Source organism: Stegostoma tigrinum, chromosome 17, assembly GCF_030684315.1.
Source record: "Stegostoma tigrinum isolate sSteTig4 chromosome 17, sSteTig4.hap1, whole genome shotgun sequence".
NCBI classification, from domain to species: Eukaryota; Metazoa; Chordata; class Chondrichthyes; order Orectolobiformes; family Stegostomatidae; genus Stegostoma; species Stegostoma tigrinum.
This window is the reverse complement of record NC_081370.1, coordinates 54,864,162-54,876,315: the sequence shown is the minus strand read 5'-3', so window position 1 is coordinate 54,876,315 and position 12,154 is coordinate 54,864,162. Positions and strand designations below refer to the sequence as shown.

The following is a 12,154-nucleotide window of genomic DNA, read 5'->3' as shown; positions in this document are numbered from 1 at the left end:
AAAGAATAAGGGGAGAGAGAGAAATCACAACGAACTGTGGATGCTGGGAATGTGAGACAAGAGCAGAAATTGGTCTCCTTTCCTCTCCACTGGAGAGAATGTGTGTGCGTGTGTGTGGAGGGGACTTGAAAAACAGGTGCAGAGTTCCACTAACTGCGGTCCAAAACGACAGACTCCTGGGAAGTATTGATGCAAAATGAACCCCTCACTCCCTCAGAAGAACCCTCGCGCAACTGTTTTAACATTCTTGACACATGAACACACCTTGCACCCGGGCACAGCCCACGATTCTTCTGCACGAGTGACTGGATCCGAAACATTGACTCTGCTTACTCGCCAAAGATGCTGACAGACAACTCCGTTTCCCATTTAAATTCGCGTGGCCATTAATATACTTTTACAACTTGTTGCCATATCTTGAAGTAAAGTTATCGCCAATTTCAGTTTGACAAAAGCTTAAATTGGAAGCGGGGACGGGATGAAACTCTAAACTCGTTATTGTTTAGCTTTGCATCGAGAACTCCAATTAGGCACACACATACACACGTGCATTATATGAAGTGCTTATGTAAGTGCCATGGCTAATTTTAAAGTACATTATGGACATTTCCAATAAACTGCAATTTCCTTTGCGACCAGTAAGGGATGCTCTAATCCTGCTGTGTTCGGGGTGAGTCACCAAAAAGCACTTTCCTTTGCCCTTCAGAATACACAGCACCATTGGAGTTGAGAGCAGTAACAGTAAGAGCTATATACATGTAGAACTAACTACGTGTAAAATTGTTTTAATAAATACAAGTATTCTGGTAAATCTGGAAAGAAATTAGTGCGCTGTAGAAATGAGGAGATTGGTTCCAGGAAGCCTCAGCATCAGCAATTGCAGTTTCTCCTCGATTTGAGGGAAATTATCAATAACCTGTCGTTGTTTAGATGACACGTTAGACTTGAACGGCACGGATGATCGCTCCTCTGGCTTGGTTTTTTTTCCACGGCCGCTTGCACAGAAATACAACTCTCTGCCTCTCTTCATAGAAATTTTGCTTTGAGAGATTTCACTCGGGAGACAGGTCAGGGCTCTCTTCTTAACGTGGCCAGGGTGGAATAACAGTGACGGCTGTTCACTACCCCCCCCCCCCCCCCCCCCCGCCAAGCCCCGCTCATCGTGGTACCGTAATCTTGTAACTGGCAAAGCAGACTAGACAGTAGCTCAACAGAATCTCTAAACGCCATGGGTTCCAGAATGAAGCCGAACCTTCATTCTAAATCCGTAAGTATTCTTGACCTTTATGCCTCGTGGATCATTTCATTGGTCTAATCTACCTGCACAAAAATAATGATGTTTTGGGATTTGAAAAGCGTTCGCGTTAGAACGACTCGTTTATGTTGATTGAAGCTGAAGAGAATGTAAGCGAGGTTACGAGACAGTCTGCAATTTCTGCCTCGCTCGCTGTGCAATGCACAAACGAATCAATCTCGTGTGTGTCTGTGCGTACTGTATTTCACAGGCACACAGAATTGGAGCTGCCCATTTCGAAATGAAGCAATCAAAAGTGTTCCGAATGAAAATAAATTATTAATCCCGTTGCTTCTGTGATGGGTTAAGTGTGTGCGGCTCTACCTTGGCAGCGATTTAACAGTATAAATAAACACCCCCTCCCTCCCCACCTTTCCGGCGTTTATTTGCTGTAGGATTCAGGAACCCTGTTTAGCCAGGGACGCTAGGTGCGTTCATGCATCAAGAACATTGCAATAATTGAGGGAAGGGGGTGCTAAGGCGATGAGGAGCTCATTTTGCCTCCCTATCCTGTCAGCGGATAGTGCAGTTTTGGACAGCGGTTAGTGAAACTGTGCACCTGCTCTTCAATTCACCGCCCCCACATTGTAAGCCAGTCGAGAGGAAAGGACAGCATCAGATGTGTTAAAAAAACACTCACTGATGTGTATTTTAATTGAACACCCCCCCCCCCCCCCGCCTCTCTCCTCCCAGTTAAACTCGAATATTTTTGTCTCTGGTGCCAGGAAGGAATGGGCTAATATTATGTGTACCGCGTGAATTCAACCCAGAAATGACGTGACATGAGAGAAACACTGTGGAGGTTGGAAATCTGATTTCCAAGTTTTTGTTTTGTTTGGGTGGCGGGATTGATGTGCCTATTAATAACACGCACTGTGCCTAACGTGACGATTCTAGCGGAAACTTCTTCTGTTTGTTTTGTTGTCTCTTGCAGAGCGTGTGAATGGGGCGAGTCTCAAAGTGGTGAACCTTCTCTTTCTTGTCCCCCAGCACAGCTCCTCACCTGCGCCAGTCCATCTCTCATTCACCGACCCCCTCCCCCCGCTCGCCCCCAGCAAAGTACAATAATCTGTCGGAACACAGAATGAATTGGAACATTCGCCAGAAAGGGGAGAGGGACAGTTTTGTTTGAGCACAGTTTTGCGTAGAAAGAGGAGAGAGTTTTGTTGGAACACACACACGAGAAGACAATTTTGTGAAGAGGAGAGACAGTTTTGTTGGAACAAACACAAGACAATTTCGTGAAGAAGAGGAGAGACAGTGTAATTGTAACACACACAAAAGAAGACAATTTTGTGAACACACAGGACGATTTTGTCAAGAAAGAGAGAATATTGTTGGAACACACAAAACAATTTCGTGAAGAAAGAGGAGACAGTATTATTGGAACACAGACACAAGATGACAATTTTGTGAAGAAAGAGTCAGTTTTGTTGGAACACAGGACAATTTCGTGAAGAAAGAGGAGAAACAGTTTTGTTGGAACACAAACACACACAAGATAGTTCGTGAGTTCTCTGTCGCTGCTGCTAGTTTCTTGAGGCTGACTTCATCGAGGCGAGGACATGGAGGTGGCGATGGTGAGTGTGGAAGGGAGCGGGTGTAGCACCCACCCGCCTTACGGTTACGCCCAGCGCCTCGCCAATTCCCGAGCGGCCGCCGCCGCCAACAGCTGCCACCAAGCGGCGGCCGGAGCGGGAGTAGGCGGCCGGGATCCCACCCCGTGCAACCACAACAACGGGGGCAGGAGGTGGCGGAGAGGGGGCCGGCAGCAGCGGAAGAAGAGAGGGGAGACCAGGAGGAGGCGGGATCGGCCGGGAGAGATCGGTTCGCGCCTCCGGTTGGATGAGGAGGAGGAAGAGGAGGAGGAGGAGGGGAGACGGGAGGAGGGGCGGAGGGAAGAAGAGGAGGAGGTGGGAGAGGAGGAGGAGGAGGGGGATGGTCCTGAGTACAGCCGCCGTCCTCACTGCGACTCCCCGCACCGTTACCGGACCATGGACGGAGAGGGGACGCCTTGGGCGGCGGAGGGGACGGGCGGAGATTACGGCGGAGCAGCGTGCTGCGAGCGGGTGGTCATTAACGTGTCGGGTTTACGGTTCGAGACCCAGGCTCGGACCCTGGGCCAGTTCCCGGACACGCTGCTGGGCGACCCGGGCCGCCGCATGGGCTACTTCGACCCGCTCAGGAACGAGTACTTTTTCGACCGCAACCGGCCGAGTTTCGACGCGATCCTGTACTATTACCAGTCGGGAGGCAGGCTCAAGAGACCGGCCAACGTGCCGTTCGACATCTTCTGCGAGGAGGTCAAGTTCTACGAGCTGGGGGAAGAGGCGACCCTCAAGTTCCGTGAGGAAGAGGGTCTGGTCAAAGAAGCTGAGAGACCCCTACCTGAGGATGAGTTCAAACGCCAGGTCTGGCTCCTCTTTGAGTATCCGGAGAGTTCGAGTCCCGCCCGGGGCATCGCCATCGTCTCGGTCTTGGTCATCCTCATCTCCATCGTCATCTTCTGCCTGGAGACCCTCCCCGAGTTCCGGGACGAGGACTTCCCGCCCGATTTTAGCGGCGCTCCCGCCAACCAGACCCGGCGGCCGGCTGGCTGGCCCCTGGCCTCCACTTTCGGAGACCCCTTCTTCATCGTGGAGACGGTGTGCATCGTGTGGTTCTCCTTCGAGCTGCTGGTGCGTTTCTTCGCCTGCCCCAGCAAGCCCGCCTTCTTCCGCGACCTCATGAACACCATCGACGTGGTGTCCATCGTGCCGTACTTCATCACGCTCGGCACCGACCTGGCGCATCGGCAGACGAACGGGCAGCAGGCCATGTCGTTCGCCATCCTGCGGACCATCCGCCTGGTGCGGGTCTTCCGCATCTTCAAGCTGTCGCGGCACTCCAAGGGCCTGCAGATCCTGGGCCACACGCTGAGGGCCAGCATGAGGGAGCTGGGCCTCCTCATCTTCTTTCTCTTCATTGGCGTGGTCCTCTTCTCCAGCGCCGTCTACTTCGCCGAGGCCGACGACCCCAAGTCGCAGTTCACCAGCATCCCGGACGCTTTCTGGTGGGCGGTGGTCACCATGACCACGGTGGGCTACGGGGACATGAAGCCCATCACGGTGGGCGGCAAGATCGTCGGCTCCCTGTGCGCCATCGCCGGGGTGCTCACCATCGCCCTCCCGGTCCCCGTCATCGTCTCCAACTTCAACTATTTCTACCACCGGGAGACCGAGAGCGAGGAGCAAGCCCCGGCGTCCGTCACGGCTCCCACGAGTTGCCCGTCGCTTCTCCGCAAGCTCCGGCGACCCTCCTGCTCCTCCTCGTCGTTAGGCGCCAAGTCGGAGTATGTGGAGATGGACGAGAGCCTCCGCGAGTCCCTGTGCCTTAAATCCAAAGGCAACGGCAAAGAGAGCACCAAACCCAACGCCTTGCACCTCAAAGCGCTGGAGACCGACGTGTGAGCACCGTTCGGCCGCTTCAGATTCCCTTTATCACCCTACTTTTTTTTAGGAAAATAAAAAAAGAGAGAAAATTGTTGTCAGTGCACGGTGCTCTCTCTCTCTCTCTCTCTCACCCCCCCCCCCACCCCCCTTGTTCAGTGCTTCAGCAGCGGCGCACAGAGACTGCAGTGAACTCCTCTATCTAACGGGAAAAGTTCCTCTCTCATGAAAGACTGAAAAGAAAAATACACATAAACTAACAAAAACAAAGCGAAACCCGCGTCGGGGCGGTGCATGCGAACAGGAGAGACACCATACAAGACCGCCGTACTCCATGGCTGGAGAAATCATCTTTCATTTTGCACTGTGTCCGCTCTCAGACGGAGATCAAAACAAAAAAAAACTTCTTAAAAAAAGTTTTTGACACTTTATCAGCGGATTGAGAATGCGTGTGGCAACCAGGCTCCTGAGCGCAAACCCGCGGGCGACACGCTTCCTAATTTCGTGTGGGGATGTTAGCTTTTCTGTTTTACACCGTGACTTCCTGGTGATATATCCCAAAATGACGAGTCATGCGTCTTTTTATAACTCTTCTTTCAAGATAGCGCCAAGTCAGCTCCAGCAGTGCAGGAAATCACCGGGAAGCTGCTGAAGGGCTCAAACATTTTAAATCTGGCATTTCTGCTTTTCATCTGGAGAATACAGTCTACGATCCAGTCAAACTGTTGGTACTTGCCCGAGTAAATTATCAGGCTACACAGCCTTTCCTTAACTAAAGCCAAAACAGAAATTGTGACAGATCTGTTTCGGTGTTTTAAATTAATCTGGACTCAGCATTGATAAAGCACTCAAAGAAAAAATACTTTTAGTCAAAGAAAGGAGTTTTAACCAAATAAAACGTTTGACAGGGAACAGCTAACTCCTGACCGGCAGTAACTGATAAGCAGGTGGCGGGTTCGTCACATGGACAAAGCCAATTCTGGCAGCCAGATTGATAAGGAGAAACACAGCGAAAGAAGCTGAACTTGTGTCGAGCGCCTGTTCAGAAGCAGTCTCCAGATTTCTCAAAAATTGGAGCGAGTCACTTTCAGAGCCCAGTTTGGGGAGGGTGTCGGGTAACATTTAAGTATAACATGAACCCAGTAGAAATGGGAAGAACACTTGAATTTTCCTTAGCCTATTGACGTGTGGCTGTGGTTTCGAGTTAAGTAACCCTGTTATACACAGCTTGGCTTTTTGCACTTTTATTCCTGGTCTGCCCACACACAAAAAAATCAAAACTGTGAACTTTTGAGAACTTTTTCTTTCCTGCCTCTTTTCTCCTAACCACCCTCCTCCATACCGTGAAAGATTGTCAAAGACTCGAATGATCGACAATCATGGGAGGTGACTTCAGCCCACACTCACAGAATGCAATGAAAATAAACGACAACAAAAACGAAACAAAATACAACGAGACTCTAGCGAAAATTGAACGTGCACTTTTCAGAAAACTTGCTTTTGCGGCATCCTCGCCTCAGCCGGAAGCAGAGACTTTCTTTCTATTAAGGAGATAAAAAAAGTCTAGCGGGAGTAACTAGTCAAGTATTGTTACGTTTCCTTGTTCAGACGAGCTGAACTGAATGCAGTTGCACTTTGTGAATGTAGATAGTGGTCAATCAAGTGGACATTAAATATCGCGAACGATGGCTCTTAGTGTTTTCCTCCTGGAATGTAGGTTGTTTGAAATGACCGGAGCACGTGGGAGTACAACAGTCCTCGCTCTGAAGGCATATGTTGTGGATTTAAAATATATGTTATATATATAGGAACACTTTGAATGAACGACCCTCCTCAGAATCCGATGTCCCAGACGTTGGAAAGTAACACACTCGCGGTGAACCGAGAAGGTATGTAAAGGTTTAACTGTAATGAATCGTCCGGGGACTTTTTGGGCTCACGATTAGGGCGAATGTTGTGGCTCGGCTTCAGACTGGCGGGCCATGGGTAGGGACTTCAAATTTCCCGCTGGTTTGCTAGTGGACAACTGGACTGTCTATCGCGCAGACTTTTCCTGAATGACTGTGGGCACCCAAGTGGGTACAGAGCGGCACGCACGCAGCCCCTGGCCACTGGCCAAAAAAAACCCTGAAATTGATGGAGAACATCATCACGCCTGGCAGCGTCTGTGCAGAGGGAAAGGAGAGTTAACATTTCGAGATTAGTGACTCCTGGACCAGCTCCTGGCCAGGTCGCCTCGCCATCACTCGAAAGTATCCCCTATTTCCCTTCCCGAACAAAGCTGCAACTTTTGAGCAAATAGTATTCGATTAGAAAGGTAGGCGCAGATGGACCGAAGGGCCACTTCTGCGCTGTACGGCTCTGTGACACAGTTTAGGGTGACATCGACTGGTTTTAAGACTCCGTTTGTCCAAACGCTGTTTCTGTCTGTTTGGAGCTGGCATCGCAATCAGTTGAAGATAAATTTTCAGATAACATATTTTTGCTGACTATTTTCCCCACGTTGACTATAAGAATGATTGGACAGTATAGTACATTGTATACAATCATTACAGCACACTGCCCCTGCTGACTTAAGCAGATTTTCTAGTTACCCAGTCGTTCAGGTTCATGTGAAAACTTTTCAAGTCACAGCTGATGTCCATGTCAGAATGAAATTATTCACTTTATTGTTAGCGACCAATAATTTGTCAACATGCCACACCTGGAATGTTGCCCGCATGCTGTTTCTCTCTTGTTGGATATAGCATTACAAACTTTTTAATTTTAAATGGTGCTTGCCTGAAAGCTTCTTTATTTGCATTCATTACCTGCTGTCGGGTAGGATAAAGCCAATCAGTTGGAGAATGTGGTCCTTTTAGGGCACTTTCAAGCCGACACTGAACTTCTTGCAGAGTTCAAGCTGCAGTAATACAAAGTTGAGTGACTGTAAAGGAGAAACAATATTTACACACATTAGAACATTAAACAGCACCCCCCCCCCCCCCCCCACCCCGGCAATGTTCTTTGTGCAATGATAAATTAGTGGCTTCTGTACAGTTTGGTAGCTCCTCAATCTTTGATAGGGTAAAGTACTCTCCAATTCTAAAGACATGTTAGCATCAAATGAGCCGAGATATATCTGCATATGTATGCGAGGCTCCATAGCTTGCTGTCAAAATGTTGTTATTAATACAAGTCTGGTAAACCCACTATAGTCCTAGAGGGTCTCAATCCCACAGGCAAGAGGCACTTGTTGATGGTTTAACCTGAGAGCCATCACTACTCAGGCAGGGGATGAGGTTGAGAAGGAAAATCTTTTGTGGTAATTTCAACCAGAGTAGAAATTGAAACCCCGAGTTACATTCCAAGCCAGCTGTCCAGCCAACTAATCTTATCTCATCCTCAGGTCTAACGTTAAATTAACTCAGGGGCTGGGGTGTCTATGCCAATGGGCACTCATCTCACGTTGCACAATAACAGACAGCTAGCTGCGATCTGCAGAACTGCCCAATTAGTGACAAGTGCCTGAGCTTCATGAAGTGATAATAATAATGGAATAACAAGTAGGCTCTGAAAGCTGAGATAATGGGAACTACAGATGCTGGAGAATCCAAGATAACAAAGCTTGGGGTTGGATGAGCACAGCAGGCCAAGCAGCATCCTAGGAGCACAAAAGCTGACGTTTTGGGCCTAGACCCTTCATAGGAAAGGCCTGAAAGCTAATGTCTAGATTAGCCTGTGCTGATTTTAAGGGATTGGGGTGTGTGGTGTGTCCATCCTGAAGCCCCCTTCACTCAACACGAAATGAGTGCTGGGAATCAGGATACGACTGCAGAGGGGATCACTCTCCACAGAAAAACCTGACACTGCAGCAAAGTAGGCAAATATGTGGAGTGTTGGCACCCTGCACTGCTGACTGGAGGTCTCTCTCATTCATTCCCAGTGCTGTGGATTAGCCCACCTTAAGAGGTTTTTTTAATACCATAATTGGCTATGTGCAATTTGTGACCAAATAACCAATTCAGCCTGGTCCTGCTTTGAGTTGAATGGGCCTGAGGGTGGATGGAACGGTGCTGACAAATTATTACATGCTTCAAATTAAACAGGCACATTCATCATTCAATCCTGCCTGTGCTTTTGTTGATGATTCAGCTCAATAGTTGTGAAGTCCCTTCAGATTGAATACGTTTAGTGTTCATTGCAAGTGTTTTACATACTTTTCATTTCAACAATTAAAATATAGAGCTTAAATTCTGGGAGAACTGGTGAGGTGGTAATTCTACCTGCCACAACAATTATTTGCTTGCATTTGGTGTGTTCCTGCACCATTTTAAATGCAGAGAGTCCAGCATTGTCTTAATATAAGATTGCAGTGTTGTGTCTCACCAATAGGCAGCAGCATTTCAGCAACATTCCAGATGCACAGAATGTCCAGTGGGATACAGATTTCATTGTTAAGACTTTTCTGCAGTGTTAATTGCCTCAACAAATGGAATACGGATTAAATGTAGGATATACTTGCTGGCCTTCTACATTTTAAATTGTCTGATGGCCCAGCCGTGCTGGATGCGAGGGATATTCCTGAGTCCTTTGAACTCAGTGCCCACATAGAGAGGAAGAAAAATGACTTCAGCCCACCAGCAAACATAGGAACAGGAGTAAGCCAATTAACCCCTTGTGCCTATTTGAATGGCAAATCTGTGGCCTAACTACATATACCTGCCTTTGGCCCACATCCCTTCATACCATAGCTCAGCAAAAATGTGTTCATCTCAGATTTAAAACTAACAACTGATCTGGTATCTGCAGCCATTTGTGGAAGACAGTTCCAAACCTCTACCACCCTTTGTGTGTAAAAGTACTTCCTAACATCTCTCCTGAATGATTTGGCTCTAATTCTCAAACTCTGCTCCTTGTTCTATTTATTGAACTGCTCCACGTATAACAATTTTGAGGCCATTGAGTCTTGAAAGGAAGAGTTTATTCACTTAGAATAAAAGTCAGAGTAATTTTTGATTGTGAGATACGTAGGCTTTCATTTTCCCCTTCACTGTAAATGAAACAGCTACCTATCTTCTGTTATTAACTTTGCCTGCTTGAAGCTTAATTTTATTTCTTACACCCAAATACTGCAATTTAGGTTTGATCAGGACTAAAATAACCACTCTGATATCAGGGGAAAGCTTTTCAAGTCCATTTCTTGCATTATTGGACAAGATAGAAGATAAATGCCAGTTGTCTGATATGTGATCCTTTTCTCATTTAGTTTCCAACTATCTCTATTACACCATTAATTTTATTGATGTTAGGATGTTAAAAGTCCTCTACCAATCCTCCCTTTTTCTTTCTGAACTGTAAATATACCTTCTTATCCATGTTTTTGTTTCAACATAAACGTAGTTGACTTCTATGTTTGTGTTTTTCAATAAAGGTGCCAAATATGCAGCTGAGAAAAGAAATCTTACAGGTCCGTAGAGAATAGGTAGTCACTCTTGTAGATGCTCACAGTAGTCACAGTTGTCTGAGTGGCCTCCTTCTGTCTTGTAAACAGAGCTTCTTGAAGACACAAGTTCCTTCTCATTTTCCTTCCTATGACCTGAGAGCTGGATCAGCTTCTCACTTTCTCGCTGCCTTTCTTTCCTGAAAAGCATCTTCAGGTTGGTGAAGCAAAAACATTAAACTCAAGGCATACTTTCCTCATCTGTACTGTCTAACTTGTGAATTTATTTTGTGAAGCTCCATTTCAGGATAAAAGTGAAAATATGAAGATTGAGGATTGGGGCTGTAGCGATTTTATCTGATCTCTGACCTGCATTAACTTTTCTATGCTGACATTGGAGCCCTGCAAAGACATGCCTCTGTTTACAATACTAATTAGCTTTTGCCCTTTACCTTAGTCGCTCACTTTGCAAAGTATTGCAACAAAAGTCACTGATAGAATCATAGAAATATACAGTATAGAAACAGACCCTTTTGTCCAATTTGTCCGTGCCGATCAGATATTCTTTATAAATCCAGTCCCATTTGCCAGCATTTGGCCCAAATCCATCTAAACACTTCCTATTTATATATCCATCCAGATGCCTTTTAAATGTTGTAGTCATACCAACCTACATCACTTCTTGTGGCCGCTCATTTCATACACAGACCACATTTACATATCTGCATTAAAAAGTTGCCCCTTAAGTCCCTTTTATCTCTTTTCCCTCTTATCTTAAAATTTTGTCATGCAGTTTTGGACTCCCTTACTCAGGGGAAAAGACCTTGCCTACATACCCTATCCATGACCCTTATGATTATATAAACCTCTATAACGTCACCCCTCAGCCTCTGTGCTCCATGGAAAAAGCCCCAGCCTATTCACCTTCTCCCTTTAGCTCAAACCCTCCAAGCACTCCTCATAAACCTTCTCTGAACCCTTTCAGGTTTCACAACATCCTTCATACAGCAGGGAGACCAGAATTGCACGCAATACTCCAAAAGTGGCCTCATCAATGTGCAGTATGACCTCTCAACCCTAACACTCAATGCACTGACTTGTAGGCAAACATATCAAATGCTTTGTTCACTATCCTATCTACCTGTGACTCCTCTTTCAAGGAACTATGAATCTTCACTCCAAGGCCTCTTTGTTCAGCAACACTCCCCAGGACCTTGCCATTAAGTGTATAACTTCTGCCTTGATTTGCCTTCCCAAAATGCAGCACCTCACATTTAGCTAAATTACACTCCATCTGCCCCTCCTCGGCCCATAAATTTGATTGGTTTTTATATTATGTGATACTACTGTACAACATGTTTTTAATCCAATGTCATCATCTAGGTATTTTAGTGCTCCACCTTAATAGTATGTTCAATACAACTAACTGTGAAACAATAGCAGGAACTCTATTTGCTTTTAAAAAAAGAAAAATACTGCGGATGCTGGAAATCTGAAAAAAGCACAGAGAATGCTTGAAAATTCAGCATATTTAACAGCATCATTAGAAAGAGCTAGATTTGATATTTGAGTCTGGCATGTGTCTTCTTTAGTTTCTAGTAACATTTCTGACTGAGGTCTTCCACTTTCTGTTTGCAGTGAACAAGACAGTAGGCATTGTGCATTCATACTGTACTCGATCAAGTCAGTGTAACTCCAGAAGGTTCATTGCCGTTCCGAGGACTCCACATGACAGACCTGGGCTACATCAGTTTGAAAATCAATTTATCTTTTTTAATATGTGAATGGAATGTCAATAATGTCTTAATAAGAAAACAAGGAATAGGCAAAGTGATTACAAGAATTAACAGCATTGAAAATCCAGCTGGATAGTACTGCAAATGGATTCTATAGAAACTAAGGTAAGGATAATTGTTTTACACTTTATACTGTTTTTTAATAATGCTATTGTCAGCCATTCCTTTGTCTGAACTTGGGGTTGGCAATGATGCAGTGCTGGGTTAGAAGTGG

General features: G+C 46.2%; 2 protein-coding genes and 1 long non-coding RNA gene across 5 annotated transcripts in view; 2 read left to right on the top strand and 1 right to left on the bottom strand.

Annotated features, from left to right (window-relative positions):
• Positions 1–3,703, bottom strand: part of fshb (follicle stimulating hormone subunit beta) — an 88,945-nt gene extending 85,242 nt beyond the window's left edge. Inside the window, exon 1 of the mRNA XM_059652162.1 lies at positions 3,683–3,703. The gene's annotated coding sequence lies outside the window, so the exon portion shown is untranslated. The remainder of the gene's footprint in view (positions 1–3,682) is intronic.
• kcna4 (potassium voltage-gated channel, shaker-related subfamily, member 4) lies at positions 3,261–4,867 on the top strand. Its single transcript, XM_048546117.2, has one exon. The coding sequence runs from the start codon at positions 3,289–3,291 to the stop codon at positions 4,741–4,743; it is 1,455 nt and encodes a 484-aa protein (XP_048402074.1). The 5' UTR covers positions 3,261–3,288; the 3' UTR covers positions 4,744–4,867.
• Positions 4,868–4,877: 10 nt separating this feature from the next.
• The window catches only part of LOC125459443 (uncharacterized), an 83,157-nt gene continuing 75,880 nt past the window's right edge, over positions 4,878–12,154 (top strand). For all 3 annotated transcript variants that reach the window (XR_009446856.1, XR_007249018.2, XR_009446855.1), the window contains exons 1-2: positions 4,878–6,611; positions 11,783–12,045. This is a non-coding gene — a long non-coding RNA (uncharacterized LOC125459443). The remainder of the gene's footprint in view (positions 6,612–11,782; positions 12,046–12,154) is intronic.

Excerpts from the sequence above, each read along its gene's own strand:
- kcna4 (XM_048546117.2), top strand. The coding sequence starts at position 3,289 with ATGGACGGAGAGGGGACGCCTTGGGCGGCGGAGGGGACGGGCGGAGAT.